At 37.5% G+C, this 21655-nt stretch overlaps 1 protein-coding gene across 1 annotated transcript in view; it reads left to right on the top strand.

Moving 5' to 3' along the window:
• The window catches only part of LOC127439632 (LIM domain kinase 2-like), a 40548-nt gene extending 19999 nt beyond the window's left edge, over nucleotides 1-20549 (top strand). The window contains exons 4-16 of the mRNA XM_051695852.1: nucleotides 4171-4280; nucleotides 5262-5453; nucleotides 6412-6517; nucleotides 8654-8868; nucleotides 9666-9852; nucleotides 10345-10431; nucleotides 10723-10854; nucleotides 11473-11529; nucleotides 11948-12013; nucleotides 15684-15861; nucleotides 16953-17008; nucleotides 17262-17419; nucleotides 18860-20549. Of these exons, the coding sequence (XP_051551812.1) occupies nucleotides 4171-4280; nucleotides 5262-5453; nucleotides 6412-6517; nucleotides 8654-8868; nucleotides 9666-9852; nucleotides 10345-10431; nucleotides 10723-10854; nucleotides 11473-11529; nucleotides 11948-12013; nucleotides 15684-15861; nucleotides 16953-17008; nucleotides 17262-17419; nucleotides 18860-19022 (1707 nt within the window). The 3' untranslated portion in view covers nucleotides 19023-20549. The remainder of the gene's footprint in view (nucleotides 1-4170; nucleotides 4281-5261; nucleotides 5454-6411; nucleotides 6518-8653; nucleotides 8869-9665; nucleotides 9853-10344; nucleotides 10432-10722; nucleotides 10855-11472; nucleotides 11530-11947; nucleotides 12014-15683; nucleotides 15862-16952; nucleotides 17009-17261; nucleotides 17420-18859) is intronic.
• The last annotated feature ends 1106 nt before the right edge of the window (nucleotides 20550-21655 follow it).

Raw genomic sequence — 21655 nt, 5'->3', positions numbered from 1 at the left:
CACAGCCATTGAAGAATATTGCACTTTTTTGCCTTAAAAAGCTCTTAGGTTGCTTTCACAGTATTGTGAAACGCCGTCCACTCAGATTTGCAGCATTTGGTTGAATCAGAGCAGAAAGGATTGCCTTAACCACATCAGAATTCATCCTGCTGTTCTGTCAGCAGTCATATCAACAAACAATTGTTTACTATTATTTGTGTGATTTTAATATTTTAATTATTTAATTATTATAATATTTAATCTAATTATTTAATGATTTTATTTGATATTTTAACACATTTGCAAATACTTCTTTCTTTGTTTTTTGTTTTTATTTCCCAATTTTGTGCAATGAACAACTTTGGTATTGCCCTCGAACAAGGCACAGTAAATGCAGACTGAATTTAATGTTATGATATAGACAGAGTCATTTTATAATGGTGACACATTTCCCCGATACCTAGAATGAGCAAGACCTAAACCGAGAAGGCTTAAAATCTTCTAATTGCCAGTCTGCAAGTTCTAAACTCTGATTGTTGATTGGTTTAGTCTGCATGCGGAGGCATGGCTTACTCAGCTGAGAAATTACTCAAGAATTTGGTTAGTCAAACCCTGTGATCTTGATTCACAGCTCAGTGAGCATTTTTGATAATCTGTCTTTTGTGGTTCATGTTAAATGAAATCTCAGTGTGATCTCATACTTTCTCCATCTAAGCAGAATGAGAGGAAGAGCCAGAGGCAATTGTGCAAATCATTTTCCATTTTAAATAAGAAGTTATAAGTTGTCTTTTTTCATTTTATAACCCTTGTTGATTGACAGTTTCATTTATATTAAACTAAACTTCATAATGCATGTTTTTTTAGCCTCTGTTTGCAGTTATCATCCCGTCTCAGTGCAAACAAAGTGTTGTTACCTGTGAGTGTTATTTGTAATCTCTAAGAAGCAGCAAGAAAATCTACTATATAGAGCTGCACGATAATGGTAAAAATGATAATCACGATTATTTTGCTCTAAATTTTAATCATTATTAATCACGATTATTCTGTTATTTGCACAAAAATTTAATTACAGGGCTGCACAACTAAAAAAATAAAAATAAAAATAAATTAAATACTGTTGCCACTGCTTAGACTTTGATTCTAAAAGAACAAAAAACATAAAATTACATTAATCAGTAGCTCTCATGTTAAACAAGTTGTTAGAACTGCTAACTAGTAAATTATTCCTTTTGACCAAAATTAAGGCATGTTTTGCCCATTCTTTACTGTTAATAGAAACAGTTACTCTGTAGGGTGTTTACATTTGCATCCTCTTTTTAGATCCAATCTTAAATTATTATTATGATTATTATTGTAAACAGTATTATTATATCCCCATTCCCTACAGTAATATAAAGGCTAATGTAGGCTAATAGTAATATAGATTCTATACAGATTCTATACAGTCTCAAGCATCTATTTTGAGGGAAACCTCATTATTTTATCAACCCTTTTATTTTGAATGAAGACAGTGTTGTTTCTGTGTGTTACCAGTAGAAGTTACAGTGTGGCGTTTTATGCTCCTTCCATACATGTAGAAATGCTTTCGTCTCCTCCTCGCTCCACACAACCCCGGTGCCATGGGGTTACTTTAGATTTGGTTACACACTTGTTATGGCCAAACATATTTGGAATTAGGCAAATGTGCAACTTAGGTAAATGTGTAGCACTTTAAAATAACTGTGCACATTAGCGATGCACACAAACCGAACTCAGCTGTTCTGTATAAAACATACATTATCAAATCACGAGATGGAATTAATTTCATGTACGTCGAGCACAGAATGCTGCATCATCATCCTCGTGCGGCGCACATATGAGACTCGTAAACATCTGCGGTGCGGTTCTGTATTTCAGCGTGTGCTTGAAAGAGAAACAGTGATTGGTCAGTAGTGAACTTCTGAAGAGAGCATGATTGGTCAGGTGAGGTGAAAACGGACTAGGAAAGAGCTTGTGATTTGGTCTATCATCCATAGACATAACCTGTAATGAAAATGAACAACAATTTGCAACTTTACCTGGACAATAACTTCTGTTTGCTAGCTCACTAATATTGCAGACGATTATGCTTAATTAACCGTAAAAGGCAGAAATCGGGATCACGATTAAAATAAGATTAGGTGTGCAGCCCTACTACCATATATCTGGCACTGAGATTCTGCTATTGGCAAAGTAGAGGTGTAAGGCGTGTGTGCGTGAGAGAAAGAGAAAGAGCCTCCATGAGAAAGTCTAAAGGAATATGTGTGTGGGTGTGGCTTTTTCTTATGCAAAAAATTGTAAGTAACATCTGTTTCTGTGGACTTATTTGTTGCTAGTGAATGAATGTTTACTGTATGTTTAATGTATTTCCAAGATTACATTCCCAGGTTAACCCTTTGATGCATGGCTATTTTTTTGCAGAATATGATGTTGCATCCGAAACAACATGGGTGATTACCTTTGACTGTTACTCGTATTCTATATGGCTATCATTTTTTTTATTACTTTATTCTTATCAGTTTGAAAAAAAAAAAAAGACCATTATTAACAAATCACAACAGAATCAATAAGAAAAAAACTAAACAAAATAAAAATACGAAAACGCACAAGCAAAAAAAAAAACAAAACAAAAAAAAAAACATATGGGCCATTTACACATGTATAGAAATATAGACTTGTAATAATTACCATAGTTGGTGTCTTCACTAACATACACTCTATGGCTATCCTTTTTATGCCATTATGTGTTTGTTTTTTCATATATGACAACATAATTCGAAAATGGCCAACAAAGGGTTATCAGTGTATTTTCATTAAGATTTATTTTCATTTTGACCTTTAGGTTGGCATTTTTTTTTCTACTACTGAAGACTACTGTTTTTCTGCTGATCACTAAATAACCTGGAATAGAATATGTTATGTATCAAATGTTAGATAATAAAGTAAAAACACAAGAGGAATTTACTATTGGGGCATTTTTGCCCCCACAAAAATCATTCCCAAAGATTGGAAGTTATTATATTGTTGTTTTGAAGTAAAAGGAAACGTCACAAGTATTTCCATTGCGATTTAACAATTCATACATCAAAGGTTTCAAATGTATTTGTGTGGTTCTGCATTTGAAGACCTTGTTGTGATTGTTTCATTACTCAGGGTCTAATAATGTTTGAGATTCAAAGTAAAAGACACAGGCATGCAATTAAAAAAAACCCATCCAAAACATTTCTGATAACAAAAGCCTTTTATTTTCTCAGAATTTTTTATTTTCTTAGATCTAAGAGAGGAGTAGAGGGGGCCTGGGTAGCTCAGTGAGTAAAGACGCTGACTACTACCCCTGGAGTCGTGAGTTCGAATCCAGGGTGTGCTGAGTGACTCCAGCCAGGTCTCCTAAGCAACCAAATTGGCCCGGTTGATAGGGAGGGTAGAGTCACATGGGGTAACCTCCTCATGGTCTATCTAATGTGGTTCTCGCTCTCGATGGGGTGCGTGGTGAGTTGTGCGTTTGATGCCGCGGAGAAAAGCGTGAAGCCTCCACACGCACTGTGTCTCCATGGTAACGTGCTCAGCAAGCCACGTGATAAGATGCGCGGATTGACAGTCTCAGACGTGGAGGCAACTGAGATTCGTCCTCCGCCATCTGTATTGAGGTGAGTCACTACGCCACCATGAGGACCTAGAGCACATTGGGAATTGGGCATACCAAAATTGGGGAGGAAAAAAAGAAGAAAAAAAGAGAGGAACAGAGAGTCAGAGAGATGGCCAGCATTAGAGAGGAGATGTGAAAGTAGGGTTTAGACCGATATTGAGACGCATGATGTGTTGTTAAAAGGGCATGGGATCATTGTTTCCGGGAGGAGCTGGCAGCATTATATCACCTCTGATATCAGACACTTGCAGGTGTTGAAGAGAAAGTTGGCACGCATACTTGCGTCACTGCCAAGGAACGCAGACTGAACAGACACAAAACTGATGAAGCACAATGAAAACATCCACAACTGCCTTGTATTGACAGACAGAGAACTTCTACACTGAGCTACAGGAGTACTACTGTAAGAGCGTAACGGGGCACTGAGGATTCGCTGTTGGGATGTACTGTACAATGTACCATTAGGGGTAAATGCTTGAGGTGCTTTGGTGGTGTGCTGATCTGCACTGGGCTTTCATGTGTTTCAGGTGGCAGGAGACTATAAATACCACCCCGAATGCTTTGTGTGTTTGAGCTGCAGGGTGGTGATTGAGGAACGGGATACCTATGCCTTAGTGGAACGTGCAAATCTCTACTGGTGAGAAACTTTACACATTTCAACTACCAGCTGTGCTTGTGCGGAAACTTTTAATATATTAACTCCAATCTGTACTGAGGAATGTTTAATGGTCTATAAAAGTTAAACAAAGTCGACAGCATTTGTGGAGTAACGTTGATTACCACATACTAATTTACAATGCATTTACAATGGAAGTAAATGGGGCCAGTCCATAAACATTAAAATACATACTGTTTCAAAAGTATATACTCAAGATGTAAATATTACACGTTAACACGAGTTTAGCGTGATAAAATAAGTGATTTACCATATTTACCAGATTATAGGGTTTGTCATTGTGACAACAAAGTTGTATTATTGGATATAGTTTTACACACAAGGTTAGTAAGCGATTTTATAATATTAAAATCATGTTAACACATAAAATGTTTGTGTCTTGTGGCTATACTTTTGAAACATTTGCATTTTAATGTTTATGGACTGGCCACATTCAATCCCATTATAAGTGCCTCAGTGTAACCACAATTTTTGCTTTTTTCATAAACAAGGGACAAATCAATAATTTTTTTTATTTTATGTTTTATAATTTTATCTTTTGTAGTGATCAACATTATGCCACAAACTCTGTCATTTGAGCTTAACTTGTATTGAACCCAGAACACTCCTTTAACCCCAAAGTTTACTGGCGAGGAAACTTTACACATTGAATCCAAACAATATTGATGTAAAAACTTTATATTTAGCTCTAGACTCTGCTGTTGAGAAACCATATTTACATCATATTAACACCACATAGCGGTTGTATTTTTGTTTGCTGTATTGTTTGTTTATTCTCTTTTTTTTTTTTCATAGTTAAGCAAGTGTTGACAAAAATGCTTTCTTGAAAAGTGTTTCGTAACATGTCTAGAGGTGTATTGCTCTTGTCAGGTCTTGCCCTTAAAGTTCAAATTGTGCTTTAAGGACTCTAGTCAGGTTCATCAACTTCTGTTTCTCACGCAGTGGTAAATGCTACAAGCAGGAGGTCCTGACTCCGATGTTGGAGAAGCGTGGTTTGGCCGACTCTCCAACCGACTTGCTCCCTCACACAGTGACTTTGGTGTCCATGCCCGCTGCCACAAATGGTAAACGGGGCTTCTCTGTCAGCGTTATTAGAGACTGCACCAGTGCCACAGCCAGCGTACAGGTCAAAGAGTAAGTACTGACCAGAGCGAATCAGTAGAATTGTTCTGCATTTGCGGTGCTAAATTAGATTTGATCCATTCCAACCATTGGAAAAATGTATAATTTCCTTCAAATGATCTAATGAGCCGTAATATTAAAGGTGTTCCAAATAATATTTAGTTCATCCAGAATGAAAATTCTGTCCTTTAATCACCCTCATGTCATTTCAAAACCTGTATGACTGACTTTCTTCTGTGGAACATGAGGAGAAATTTTGAAGAATGTTTTTTTTTTTTTTGTCATACAATGAAAGTGATTGGTGACTGAGTCAGTCCCTAACATTCTGCCTCACAACACCTTTTGTGTTCCACAGAAGAACATGAGGGTGAGTAAATGATGAAAAATGAAAATTTCTGTGTGAACTATCCTTTATATTAATGAACAGGTGAGGGATGTTTAGGACTTTGTCGATGTCAAGTGTTCCAATTCTGCGAAAATTTGCGGAGCTTTCTGCGAAATTTTTTCTGTATTACACATTGCCCTGTTAAAAACATCTCCGTAAACACTTTGACGTGAAAACTCTTCATGCATTCCCCACTCACTCTTGTTTGAGATCTTAGTTTGAGTCCTGGTAAAGGCAGGCAGCCAGCCAGTTTTGGCAGATTAAATGAGGGAACATTTGGAATAATAGAGGCTTACTGAAGGAAGTTATTTATCACCTCAGAGATTCACCACAATGCTGCCACACCCCATACCAGAGACATTGTAAATGCCATATGGAATGTGTTGCATAACTGTGGTGATACGACTGCTCATGTAGAAATGAGGGCACAGACTGACAATTTTTGCTTTGTTCCCCCTGCACACAAAACCATGTTGTTCCCATGTTGTTTTTTATTGTTCCTCCTGCGTGCAAAACAATAACATAAACTGTGATATTTACCTGGCTTTGATGAAGTAAACCACCCAAAACATATTGTCCTTACAGAGTCAGAGGTATGCATATTAGTCCAGAGGTTCGGAATGCCATCCACGTTGGGGACCGGATCCTGGAGATCAATGGGCTCCCAGTGACAGCTCTGATGGAGGAGGAGGTACGCTTCATTTTAGCACCAGCATGTTAAATGGATAGTTCACCCAATCATTTACTAACCCTCATGTCATTCCAAAACCATATCACTTTTTGTGAAACACCAAAAGAGACTTTTAGCAGATTATTTGAGCTGCTCTCTTCCATACAAAGAGAGTGGATGGAGACCAGAGGCTGTCAAGCTCCAAAAAGGACAACATTGAACCGTAGAGTCACCATAAATTAAGCCCATATGACTCAAGTCTTCTGAAGCCATACAATAGCTTTGTTTGATGAACAGACTGATTCATTATTCACTTAAAATCTTGATAGTCATGGTCACCATTCACATTTATTGTATGGAAAAAAAGAAGCTTTACCATATTGGTATAAATAACTCATTTCATGTTCCTCAGAAGAATGTCATGCAGGTTTGGAACAACATAAAGATGAGTAAATGATGACAGGACATTCATTTTTGAAACATTGCTTTAATAATAGCTTTTATACCAATGGGTGCGGTGAATAGATCGAATATGTAAATGCTTTGCATTCTTATCATGCATTTCAGATTTGAGTTTGTTTTCCCACAGTTTCCTCTTAACAGTTGGCTAATCTGTATTGCTCTGCTTTGCTGTCATTATGGATCTTTGCCTTAATTTAATCTCTTACACTGAGGTTCTTGGACTTATTTTGTTACTACAGTTTGGCACCAATCTTCCCGTTGTAATGAGCAGCCTAATGTCCCGCAATTCTAAATATATTGGAATAGCTTAGTGGTATCCAATATAGTTAAAGGGATAGTTCACCCAAAAATGAAAATTGAAAATTTACTCACCCTCATGTTGTTCCAAACCCATATGACTTTCTTCTGTGGAACGCATAAGGAGATGTTAGGCAGAATGTTAGCCCCATTCACATTTATTCAGTGTTGTATAAAGTATCCATTTGTCATACTTAAGTAAAAGTAAAGATACCTTCATGAAAATTGACTGAAGTTAAAGTAGCTCATGAGAAAAATACTTAAGGAAAAGTATTAAAGTAACTGATTTTAAATTTACTTAAGTATCAAAAGTACAAGTAAATTGCATAAATTACGGAACAGCTAATTAAACTTATTTGATTGACGGTGCTCATCATTTACTCACTCTCATGCCATCCACGATATGTATGAATTTTTTCTTCTGCTTAACACGAAAAAAGATTTTTAGAAGAATATTACAGGAGAAGAATAGGTCCATACAATGCAAGTGAATGGTGACCAGAACTTTAGAGCTCCAAAACGGAGATAGTCAACATTAAAGTAATCCATACGACTCCAGTGGTTTAATCCATGTCTTCAGAAGAGATCCTGTTAGTTTAGGGTGAGAATAGACCAAAATATTACTCCTTTCAATTAGTTTTGTAGACAAAAATATAATTGTGCCACCATATTCATTTATTTAATTATAAAACTAAAATGTAATAAAAAAAAAAAAGTTTTTGAAATTGATGACTTGGACCAAATAATCAAGAGAAGCAGCCAATAAGTGCCCAACATAGATGGGAACTCCTTCAATACTGTTTAAAAAGCATCCCAGGGTGATACCTCAAGAAGTTGGTTGAGAAAATGTCAAGAGTACATGTCTGCAAATTCTAGGCAAAGGGTGACTACTTTGAAGATGCTAAAACATAAAACAGTTTTGATTTATTTTGGATTTTGTTTAGTCACAACATAATTCCCATAGTTCCATTTATGTTATTCCATAGTTTTGATGACTTTACTGTTCTAAAATGTGAAAAAAAAAAAAAAGTTATAATAAAGAATTAGTAAGTGTTTCAAAACTTTTGACTGGTAGTGTATATTGGAATCCAACTTTAGGGATATAGTTAGATATTCATAACTGGGTATCCAGATTTGAAGGGCTAAAAAAATGGAATGTCATCTCAAACGTATTCCACTGCTTCTATGTATTACATAATTTGGAATTCAATGTTGGTATTGCCTTTTCTTTTGGCCCATTTAAGAAGACCTTTTTAAGTGTGGAAAGGCATACTTGGGAGGTAAAATCAGAGTTATATATGTGAACCCGTTAAAAAAAAATGTATACAGATAACTTAAAGCCATTGTACAGATTTTCTTGTTGCTTATCAAGAATGGTGGTTGTGGTGTTCGTTGCAGGTTGAGGACCTCATCCACCGGACCAGTCAAACGTTGCAGTTGTTGACTGAGTATGATCCAGTCAGACAGCGTCTGGACCGACTCCGCCTGGGCTCATCACGTAACCAGCTGGGTGTCCCCGCAGCGTCGCGAATGCGTCTGTCCTCCCCATCAGATGCTGAGATTGAGCGGAGTGACTCTGTGGACAGTGGGACATTGAAGAGAAGGTCCCTCAGGTAGCTTATGTCATCCAATCAATTCCTAGCACTGGACTTAAAGATTTCAGCACAAAACATTTAACACTGCGTCCTTACCCGGCATGACGTGAAAAGGTGATTTGCGAAAAACTAAAATCAGCCATTCGGAACATATTTGATATATGAATATGCAGTTACGTTGAGCAGGATGTTGGACCAGTAAGATTTCACTGTTGATGGAGCAACTCACTGCAACATGAGAAACAAAAAACAAGTGATGGATAAAATATCCTATCACTTGGAAAATGTTGCATAGTGAGGATGTCCTCAAAAATATTGCCATAAATAGTTTTCATTTGTCAATTAATATCATACAAAGTCCAGTAATAAAAAAAAGCTAAATCAATATTTGGTGTGACAACCCAAACAGCACCAGTTCTCCTGGGTACACCTGGACACAGTTCGTGGTTGTTGGCAGATAGGATGTTCCAAGCTTCTTGTAGAATTTGCCACAGTTTTTCTATCTATTTAGGCTGTCTCAATTGCTTCAATCTCTTCAGGTAATCCCAGACTGACTCGATATTCAGTGGGGAGCTCTGTGGGGACCATGCCATCTGTTGCAGGGCTCCCTATTATTCTATTCTATTTGCAAAATAAATGTTTGGGAGTCTAAAATGTATATTTCCTATTGACACACTAAAGCTGAAAATATAAATAACCATCTTAAGACAAATGTTTTTGTGAAGCATCTTATGTCCCTAAGACTTTTGCACAGTACTGTATATATTTCCAATTTCTTTTTATACAGAATTGATACTGTTGTCTATGTGTTGTAGACGTAGCAACAGCACCTGCAAGTCTCCAGTCTCTGCATCTCTTAAAGACCCCCAGGGCTTGTCCCGGGATATTGGGCGCTCCGAATCCCTCCGCTCTACTTCCAGCTGCTCACATCGTATCTTTCGTCCCTGTGACCTCATTCACGGGGAAATCCTCGGAAAGGGCTTCTTTGGGCAGGCCATCAAGGTGAGCTAATGCAAAACAACATTTTCCCATTTATGCCACCAGTCTTGTTCCTGTGTGATGCAGACAGTAGGATGTGGGTCACTGGATTTGAATAACCTTAGTTCACAGGGCAGATCTTTACTTCCTCATTTAACAATTCTTATTCAGATTCACATTCCATGGTTCTGACAGAAGTTTCTTAACAATTCTGTTAACGATTTATTAGACCGTCTCAAACCGATAACACGTAAGTGTTTTTGACCAATTCAATAAGAAAAACTGCTCATGAGAGTCATTCATTTGTGAATCAGACTATGCTGGTCACGTATGCTGGTACACTGTATAAAAGCACTTTATTACAGTGTTCCGTTTGCATCACAAGAAGAATACACATGTGCAAGATGCATTAATGGAGCTAATGTCATGAAAATCATTTGGTTCTAATACTTTTTTTAAATGTGATTGGTTCTGAATCTGTTCTTCCAACCCTAATACATTGTCTTCTTTCTTTAGGTGACTCATAAAGCTACGGGTGAGGTGATGGTCATGAAGGAGCTGATCCGTTGTGATGAAGAGACACAGAAAACATTCCTAAAGGAGGTAAGATTTTTTTCCCTCTTTTTTTTTTTATTGCTGTTTTTCATTCTTTCATCTGATTAACCCTTAATGTTTTCCTTCATCTCTCTATTGTCTGGTCTGGGTCAATATCAGGGTGTGATTTAAACAGCAGATAAAGCAGAGCTATGTGGCGCCATTCTTTAGGGTTTATTATTTTCTTTCGAGGAAAAGAGACTTAGGCTTAGATTTATCCAGTGTGTATTTAGTATGAATAACTTTAGGAATCTTATCAATTAGTATTTTGGTGTTTCTCTCTCTCTCTCTCTCATTCAGGTTAAAGTGATGAGAAGTCTTGATCACCCACATGTTTTGAAGTTCATCGGCGTTCTGTACAAAGACAAGCGACTCAATCTGATAACGGAGTTCATTGAGGGAGGCACTCTGAAGGATTTTATCAGAGACACAGTGAGTCCTGGTTTATAATTCCCTCTTCCTTTCCTCCTGCAATAAATCATCTGTTAGTGTGTTAATCTTGGTGACTGTCTCGACTCACCTGAGATGAACTTTACAAAGATTAAAGGAGAGAGACAGGCAATAGGGGTTGGAAAACACACACATTAAGCAGTTGGTGAAATGAGAGAGTGAAAATGCAGCTGTGTGGTTGCATGGCATGCGAGATAAAGAATGTTTGAAGTGTTTCCAGGTGAGGGATTCTAGAGGGAATGTTTTCCAGATCACCCACTGGGTTTGCTTTAAAATATCCGTTTCAACACCAAACATATGGATAACAGATGAGATACAGGGAGATGCTGCTGTCTATGTGTGTGTCTCTCTCTCTCTCTCTCTCTCTTTCTCTTTGTATCTCTTTAGTACACTAGAATGATTTCTAAAAACAAAAGTCTGCTTGTTATTCGTGTCTGTAATTAGTGGCTGCTATTATGTAACAATTTCCTCTCTAATTCATGGACAGCATAGCGTGGTCACACTGCGCTGAATAATAGTGTGGTCGTAAACTAGGCCAGCAATTCATCTTCTGTCTTTCTCTCTCTTTCTGTCTCTCTTCCTCTATCACTCTCCCCACAGGACCCATTCCCATGGGAACAGAGAGTTAGTTTTGCTAAGAGCATTGCAACTGGAATGGTGAGTGGTCTCTTGGGTCTGCACACATATAATATTGTCACCGGTACAACAACCGCTCATGTTGCGCAAGATCCGAAGCACATTTGGATCAGAAATGGTGATATAAAGCAGGCCATGAAAGTCCATGTGATGTTTAAATGTAATTAAACATGCTCCAGCCTATTAAAAGTATTGACGTGTTGTTCCCATAAGCATTAGCCTTGTTAAAAGATTAATCTGTGATATTGCTGTCTCCATGGTCACATTTTTTGAGACATGGGAGGAGAATATTCAACCTGCGTGACATGATAAAGTGCAATAAAAGTGATAACTCTTTCATGTTGAAATGAGTTTTTGTCCTAACCTGCTGCGCCAGCGATGAGTCCTTCCTGTTTTCTTATTATTGATCTGTTATTTTTTTTTTTTTAATCTTTTTTAGGCATATCTGCATTCAATGAGCATCATACACCGAGATCTAAACTCACACAACTGCCTGGTCAAACTGGTACGAGATGACTTTTCCCTTATCTTCACAGATGCACATATGAACTAATATTAAAATGTACATTTATTTGGCCTTGCTTGGGATCACAGGACCTAGAAACAGATTTTCATAGTCAGCAATAGCTTAGAGCAGGGGTTTTCAAAGTGTGGGGTGCGCACTATATATATATATATATATATATATATATATATATATATATATATATATATATATATATATATATATATACAGGTGCATCTCAATAAATTAGAATGTCGTGGAAAAGTTCATTTATTTCAGTAATTTAACTCAAATTGTGAAACTCGTGTATTAAATAAATTCAATGCACACAGACTGAAGTAGTTTAAGTCTTTGGTTCTTTTAATTGTGATGATTTTGGCTCACATTTAACAAAAACCCACCAATTCACTGTCTCAAAAAATTAGAATATGGTGACATGCCAATCAGCTAATCAACTCAAAACACCTACAAAGGTTTCCTGAGCCTTCAAAATGGTCTCTCAGTTTGGTTCGCTAGGCTACACAGTCATGGGGAAGACTGCTGATCTGACGGTTGTCCAGAAGACAATCATTGACACCCTTCACAAGGAGGGTAAGCCACAAACATTCATTGCCAAAGAAGCTGGCTGTTCACAGAGTGCTGTATCCAAGCATGTTAACAGAAAGTTGAGTGGAAGGAAAAAGTGTGGAAGAAAAAGATGCACAACCAACCGAGAGAACCGCAGCCTTATGATTGTCAAGCAAAATCGATTCAAGAATTTGGGTGAACTTCACAAGGAATGGACTGAGGCTGGGGTCAAGCCACCACACACAGACAAGTCAAGGAATTTGGCTACAGTTGTCGTATTCCTCTTGTTAAGCTACTCCTGAACCACAGACAATGTCAGAGGCATCTTACCTGGGCTAAGGAGAAGAAGAACTGGACTGTTGCCCAGTGGTCTAAAGTCCTCTTTTCAGATGAGAGCAAGTTTTGTATTTCATTTAGAAACCAAGGTCCTAGAGTCTGGAGGAAGGGTGGAGAAGCTCATAGCCCAAGTTGCTTGAAGTCCAGTGTTAAGTTTCCACAGTCTGTGATGATTTGGGGTGCAATGTCATCTGCTGGTGTTGGTCCATTGTGTTTTTTGAAAACCAAAGTCACTGCACCCGTTTACCAAGAAATTTTGGAGCACTTCAGGCTTCCTTCTGCTGACCAGCTTTTTAAAGATGCTGATTTCATTTTCCAGCAGGATTTGGCACCTGCCCACACTGCCAAAAGCACCAAAAGTTGGTTAAATGACCATGGTGTTGGTGTGCTTGACTGGCCAGCAAACTCACCAGACCTGAACCCCATAGAGAATCTATGGGGTATTGTCAAGAGGAAAATGAGAAACAAGAGACCAAAAAATGCAGATGAGCTGAAGGCCACTGTCAAAGAAACCTGGGCTTCCATACCACCTCAGCAGTGCCACAAACTGATCACCTCCATGCCACGCCGAATTGAGGCAGTAATTAAAGCAAAAGGAGCCCCTACCAAGTATTGAGTACATATACAGTAAATGAACATACTTTCCAGAAGGCCAACAATTCACTAAAAATGTTTTTTTTATTGGTCTTATGATGTATTCTAATTTTTTGAGATAGTGAATTGGTGGGTTTTTGTTAAATGTGAGCCAAAATCATCACAATTAAAAGAACCAAAGACTTAAACTACTTCAGTCTGTGTGCATTGAATTTATTTAATACACGAGTTTCACAATTTGAGTTGAATTACTGAAATAAATGAACTTTACCACGACATTCTAATTTATTGAGATGCACCTATATATATATATATATATATATATATATATATATATATATATATATATATATATATATATATATATACATATGTGTATATATATATGTGTGTGTGTGTGTGTGTGTGTGTGTGTGTGTGTGTGTGTATGTATATGTGTATATATATATATATAATGTGTGTATTGAGTTTAACTATTATGTTATATTTAAAATGTTATTTAAACAGTTCTGAAAATAATAGGCAAAAAAAAATAATTTGTCAAGCCAGTCAATAAAGCGGACGTGACATATTAGTCTGTAATTACAATGGAGCAGTTTCTGAGACCACCAAATTCGAATCCTTCAGTTTCAGGGGTCAAATCCAAAAGACAACGATACGATGAGCAGTATTTAAGTTTAGGATTTACATGGACAGGATCAGTTGATGCACCAAAACCTTTGTGTCGTTTGTCAGGATATTTTAGCTAATGACAGCATGCGACCTGCTAATCCCCACAGACACCTTGACACCAAGCATGCTGAGCTAGTGGGAACACCTCCTGAGTTTTTCCAAAGAAAACGTCAAGCCTTTCAAGGTCAGAAAAAATTTGCCAGAGAATTTGTCAAATTAAATGTAAGGGCCACTGAAGCTTCATATCATGTTGCGCTGCGTATTGCCAAGGCGGACAAAGCACATAACATTGGAGAGACATTGATTCTGCAAAAGATATGTGTTCCTTGATGGTATGAGAGGCAGCGGCTTCTAAGCTTGATTCTATTCCACTCTCTGACAACACAGTGGGTCGGTGCATCTCTGATATGGCACAGGATGTGAAGGAGAACATGTTAGACAGCATCAGGCACAACCCATTGTTTGCACTCGAGATCGACGAATCCACTGATGTGGCCAGCTGTCCTTTGCCCACACACACACACACACACACACACACACACACACACACACACACACATACACTCCTCTCTGTTACAGATTTTCTGACTGGTTTGACTGAGATTGACCGTTATTGGAATTTCAAATTGTTATTTTATTTTATTTTTTTTGCTAGGGACTAGCATTGTGTTTGTTCCATTTTTTTCTCCACCATTGTAAAAATGATGTAATATAAAAAGTGTGTACGTTGTGTCACAAGGGAGGTCCACTCTCTTTGACTTTGAAAACCCCTGGTTTAGAGGCATGTGTCAGCACAAACAAAAAGGCTAAAGGAGACCCCAAAACAAGTTACGCAAGAACACTTGAGCTGGAGATAGAGAAACCTCAGAGGAGGGAGAGGGGTCCATTCACACTTTAGAATTGTCTAACTGGTGGTTGGTCATTCTGATAAGAAGATAAGACAGTAAATTTGGTCTGATCCTGACTGACCTCAGCGATTCATATAACCCGAGTGTTTCAGTTCGTGCTATTCAAAGAGCCTTTTTTATGAGGACATATAGCATTCCTTTGGGAGGTAGTTAAACATTCAGACTTGCGTAAACAGATTATAGCTGTGGTGCTACCGGTTTCTTTGCCACCCTGCTTTGAGTTTTTGATTTTTTCTTTTGTTTGTTTGCTTTTGTTTTTATTTAGCTTTTTGTGCGTGTTTTGGTTTGGTGTGCCTTTTTCTTTTTTGCTCTTTTATACCCATTAACTTGTTTTATAATAGTAGCACAGTATATATATGTCTTGTAAGCTGTAAGTGCAATGAGACACCAGATAATTGAACTCATGAACTTAATAGCTGTTACATTATTACAACTATTATATTCAACAAAGTAAACTGGGCCTGTGATTTCGTCATAGTTAACATTTATTTTATACCTGTTAAGGAAAGTCCCTTGTAGCTGAACAATTTTGCATATTAAACATAAATATGTTCTGTCTATTCATCTTTGTTCTACATGTCTGACCCCTGCAGGACAACACCGTTGTGGTGGCCGATTTTGGTCTGTCCCGTCTTATCATGGAGGAAAAGGTCAAGCAGCCGCCTCCTGACAAGCCAACCAATAAGAAAAGATTATTCAGACGCATAGACCGCAAAAAACGCTACACAGTGGTGGGGAACCCTTACTGGATGGCCCCAGAGATGCTCAATGGTGAGGAGAAAGAATTACATTTTGTGTTAGGGCTTTTCAATATACTTCAGTTCAGACTTTGCTGCCGTGATCAAGTATTGAATTTGTGAAAATTGCAAGTGTGGGTATCTTAAGGATCTAGGCTGGTAACACAAAGGTTGTAGGTTCAGGAGGGTATATAGAGCTTGTTGTGTGATGTATTTGTCCAATTAAAGTTTTAAACCTCACAATTATGCAAAAAATGACAGTGACCCATGGTTTACTAATATTACATTGCAAATTCTTGCGACATAACTACCGAGGATTGTTTATAAACTCAAGGTAAATCATGGTGTGAAACATGGAGAAAGATATCCCAGGGTTAAAAATTACCTTGGTTTAACAGTATGGTTTTTGCCATATTTTGGTTGCACCGTAAACTGCATCTGGAATTTAATTCAATTTGGGCTCTTGTAGCCTCTGTCTGGCCCTCCCCATCACAGGAAGGAAAGACTAAGAACATTTCATATAGACTTACAATTTTAAAAAACTGTTGGCAGATTAATTGAATTTCATTAACTCATCATATCAGCAAAATCCAATATTGGTCCACCTCTATTTATTTATTTATTTATTTGTTTATTTATTTATTTATATAATGGTACATAAACCAATTCTAATGTGATATATTTGTGGTATTTTAAACTTGCATATAGCCTACCCTGTTTTACTGATAAGCAATGTTAAGGCCATGTTGAATGTGTGCACCTACCTGTTTAAGTAAGAGTATGTGATACATTATTTATTTTGAGATTGTGTTTGTTTTGGTATGGGGATATGGTTATTTAATTATATTTGTTCAGGTCTTGAAAAGGTCTTTAAAAAGTCTTAAATTAGATTTTAAAAACTTTGGTTTAACAAGTAACTAAATATGGTAGCAGTTTGGCTGCAACTTGCTGACATACCTTTTTGCTGTTATGCATAATCAGTGCCAAAGGTGTTAACTACTTTATTGCATTCTGAGAATATTGTGTTCCAGTTTATTGGCATCATCTGCAATAAACAAAATTGTTTTGAGAACAGTTGTGTCTTGGGGACTTCCTGATTGGTTTCTTTTATCTGTGTGTAAACAGGTAAACGCTACGATGAGAAGGTGGACATATTCTCCTTTGGCATTGTGCTTTGTGAGGTAAGACACTTGTGCCAGATTTTATCACTCTAGAAGGACAGCATGTGCTCTTTGCACACACTAATAATTTAAGCGATTGCATTTGAATGTCGGAATGCTGAAATAAAATTTTACGCTCAACTGGTTGGAGTCACAAGTGCCACATTTAATTTTCAGTTCTCTCTTATATAAGCGTAGTCATGAAGGTTTCATATTTATTTCTCTCCCCCCCACCTTTCTTCAATTGGACTTTTTTGATCTTCTTGCGCTATAGATTATAGGTCAGGTAAATGCAGATCCTGAGTGTCTTCCAAGAACGCTGGATTTTGGGCTCAACGTGCCAAAGTTCATTGAGAAATTCCTTCCTGAGGACTGTCCTCCTGCTTTCTTCCCATTGGCTGTGGCATGTTGTGACCTCTTCCCTGACAACCGGTAAGTGGCTACAGATCTGATAACTGTCCTTGTCTCTTCAACAGTGATGGTTGAAGTTGAACAGATGTGAAATGAACATTTACCTGAGGGTGATGTGGCATTATGATGAAAGATCTGATTTGGTCACCGAAAAGTACCCTGCATGGGAGATCCATGTATTACCATCATTGTGTCCTTCAGCAAGACACTTAACATCTAGCTGGATTGTCCCTGTAATTAGTGTTGTGTAAGTCACTTCAGATAAACGTGTGCTAAATAACTACTTTATTACTTTGTACTGATAAGACCTCGAACTACAGACTATTGTCAGGAATCCATTTAACAACTCTCATTATTTCCTCTCCAGTAATGACTGTTCTTAACAGGTGAGTCAAATCACTTATAGTCACAGTGGAGTCTAGTTGAGCATTTTGTTGATCCCTAGTCCAGTCCAATACTTGAGTCTAGTGAAGAACAGATGATCACTCCCTCTGAAGACAGTAAACAGACTTCACATGCCAAAGCCGCAGCAGCCATCAGCAAAGACGCGCCCAAACTGCAGTACAGAGCATATAAAACCAGCATGCTTTCCCATAAACGCACCCAAAACATTTTCCCTCAAACTTTCATATGCAGGTGGAAGATACTACTAAAAGAAACAGTAGATAATTTGTCAATTTCAAGCATATGATTGTGGAATCTCTTTTTCACAATTGTCCCATTCACTTCCATTGTAAATGCCTCACTGTAACGTAGGTTTTTTTTTTTATTTGATTATGTTTTATGTTCTCCCCAATTTGGAATGTCCAATTGTCCAATGGTGTAGTGAATCGCTTCAATCCAGGTGGTGGAAGACGAATCTCAGTTGCCTCCGTGTCTGAGACGGTCAGTCCGTGCATCTTATCACGTGGCTTATTGAGCGCGTTACCGCGGAGACGTAGCTTGTGTGGAGGCTTCACGCTATTCTCAGCAGCATCCACGCTCAACTCACCACGCGCCCCACCGAGAGCGAGAACCACACATTATAGCGACCACGAGAAGGTTACCCCATGTGACTCTGCCCTCCCTAGCAACCGGGCCAATTTGGTTGCTTAGGAGACCTGGCTGGAGTCACTCAGCATGCCCTGGATTCAAACTCGCGACTCCAGGGGTGGTAGTCAGTGTCTTTACTCACTGAGCTACCCAGGCCCCCCAGTTTTGCTTTTTTTAAAGAAAAGTATACATTACCAGTATACATTTTGATCAGTACACGATCTCAGGGAATAAAATCTATGACCTTTGGTGTTGCTAGCACCATGCTCTACCACTTGAGCTACAGAACAATTGCTATCACTGCTTGAATTGTCATGTCTATATTGCCAATATGCATGTAATTAATTTACATTATAAACAATGGTCATTGAACTTGCCCTCTGTTGGAAGAATAGTTCCTCTTAACCACTCCCTCTTTGTCTTCTTCAGGCCTGCTTTTCAGAAGTTGGAGGACTGTTTTGAGGCATTAACTCTGAATCAGGAGTTGGGCATCCCTCTACCGGCTGAGCTAGATGAACTTCAGCAGAAGTTTGTAAGGACTTATGGAGCAAGTGGCATTGCCTCTGAAAAGCAGGATAACAACAGGACCTAATCCATTGGTCACAGCTACCAAAATGGGCTCAAACTTTTTTTTTTTTTTTTTTGGATGAGTTTACAGAATTAAACCAGTGCATATATTTTGGATTTGCGGGGGAACACGGACGCTGGTATGCTTTCTAGAGATCGTCACAGCATGCAAACCTTTTGAGGGCATTCGCAGAGTTCTGTTACAGGAACAGGTACATTTCAAATACCTTGAGTTTCTTTCTGAGGTCGAGTGGCACTTTTTTTCTTCTGTCTTTCATAACAGACTAAATGGGATGGTTTAGTGTTGGTCTAACTCAAAACCTATTTGAGTGCCTTCCACTGGATGACAAATCTCCCTGATGGAAGTTTCCTCACCAATACGGTAAATTCGTAATGTAGCAACACATTGCATTGATCATTAAGTATTTTGACGATTTCAAGGATTTCAAAAGTGTGTATGGTTGAATCTCATGAGGCATGTGGGGAACATGTCCAGGTCATAGTTCACATCAAAATCAAAAGAAAGAAATTAGATTCGGCTTGAAATGAAGTCTAAAAATGAAAAGAAAAAAGTTAAGAAAATGAAGCCTGCTTTAGGAGGGTTAAGATTTTTTGCATTGTAACACTATTTTCATGACAATTAACACCCTGCCCTCGCACGTATTTATATATCATGGTAGTATTTGTTGCGCTGCCTTTATGCTGATTTTGCTATAAAAAAGTTGTATTGCAATACTGAGACTCTTAGGCCACATTCGCACTAATACGTTTTCATTTGAAAACTGTTTTCAGTTTCCTAACGTCAACGGTTTCCAACGTATGCTGTACCAGAGAGCATTTTCGAAAGTCTTAAGTATTCGGTGGAGGAAAATGCTGTTCCAGTGTGAATGAAATTAGTAAACGTAGCAAAATCAATGCGTTTTTAACTGACAATGTATTCGTGTGGATTCGCCATTGAGAATAAGGGGAATTCAAAAGAAATACAAAGCAAAATGTCTGGCTGCATTAAGGAATGAGAATTGTTCTTAATTGTCATAAAAATTGTAACATTGAAAGAAAAAAAGCTGTAATGATCCTAAAATAAGCTTCATTTCTTTTCATTTTTTTGGGACCTGGACATGTTTTTGTGAGATTGACCCATTTATGTCAAATTAACATGGGCAGTTTAAAGTATTTTGTGGTTATTGAAACTACCTTGAACTCTAGGAATGCAAATCAAGCATTGTTGAATCACACTGCCCCCTGCGGGTAGTTGTGCATATGTACACTCGATCCCTTTTCAGTCAAATAATAATATGATTATTTCTGTACCACTAGCACTTGAGGTCATGACCTCTGTAACTTGATAATCCAAAAACAGAGTGATACAACTGTTATGAAAGGAAATAACTAGTTTCTGAATTCTGATTTGGTTTTCCATGTGTGGTTTCTTGGGAATACTTTTCTATATTGTAGAAAAAACTTGGTAGATCAGTAATTCATTAATTCCACAGTCATGGACGTCTTGTATTCCATGACACAACAAGAGTTCTTTTTTTTTTTTTTTTTTTTTTTTATCTAAACTTGCGCTGGAGTTGTTCTCTCCAAGTGAAATGATAAGTGAGATCGTAATGCTGGATCTTGACTGGCTGTTTCAGAGTTTTCAGCTCATTGAAACGGGCTCTAATCAAAACGTTTGCAATCGCAGAATGTACTGGTGACATTTTGTGAGGATGCTTGAAAATTTCATCCTCACTTTGATCACAAATGCTTAAATTAATAACTGGAAATATTTTTCATGTTTGTATAGATTTGAAGAGGTCAACAGATGTTGGATTTGTTGATCACAGATGTTTGTAGAACGTGAAAAGCTGTGTAAGAGCATTTTTCTAGACTTATATGTCAAAGGTTCTGACTTGTACAAAATTATAACCTCTACTTGTATGTCGCCGATTTTCTGACACTAATGTTTCATGAATAAAAATGAGCAGATATGTACTGACTCCACTAAAATAATCCACCCATTTTTCCTTTGTGTTTAATTAGTCACACAGAGGCGCTGTTGTTTTAAGTATTTGGTGTTGACACAAGCTGATTATTTCTGTCTATTGCTGTACTGTATGTAGTATGTAGAGTATACTGTGCATAGTATGCAAATGCTCTGCATGCACAGAATACTCATTGTATTACCTACTACGTTTGCCAAAATGTGCAGTTTACAACCGAGTACACTGCACTTGGTGGGTACTGTATACTTGACCTTCATTTATAGTGTGACAAATCTGGATGAATTATTCACTATGATTTTTATCATCTTTTCTTGACTCGTTATTTAAATACACTGCCAAGGGTTGAGGTATTTATTCAACGTTGGATTAAAAAAAAAAAAAACATTCGTGACATTTTACATTTAAGGATCCATTATTTAACATGAACGAACAATGAACAATAATTTTGCAGCATTTATTAATCTTGGTTAATGTTAATTTCACCATATACTAACACACATACAAATTTTTTTTATGTTAGCATTAGTTAATGTACTATATGAACTAACAACGAACAAATGTGTTTTTATTAACTAATTTGAACTAAGATTAATAAATGCTGTAAAAAGAATTTAACTTTGTTCATGATACCAAATGTTAACGAATGGAAACTTTATTTAAATATGTTACC

This window comes from Myxocyprinus asiaticus, chromosome 4, assembly GCF_019703515.2.
Source record: "Myxocyprinus asiaticus isolate MX2 ecotype Aquarium Trade chromosome 4, UBuf_Myxa_2, whole genome shotgun sequence".
Classification (NCBI taxonomy): Eukaryota; Metazoa; Chordata; class Actinopteri; order Cypriniformes; family Catostomidae; genus Myxocyprinus; species Myxocyprinus asiaticus.
Note: the sequence above shows the minus strand (reverse complement) of the source record. Positions and strands in the feature narration are given on the sequence as shown.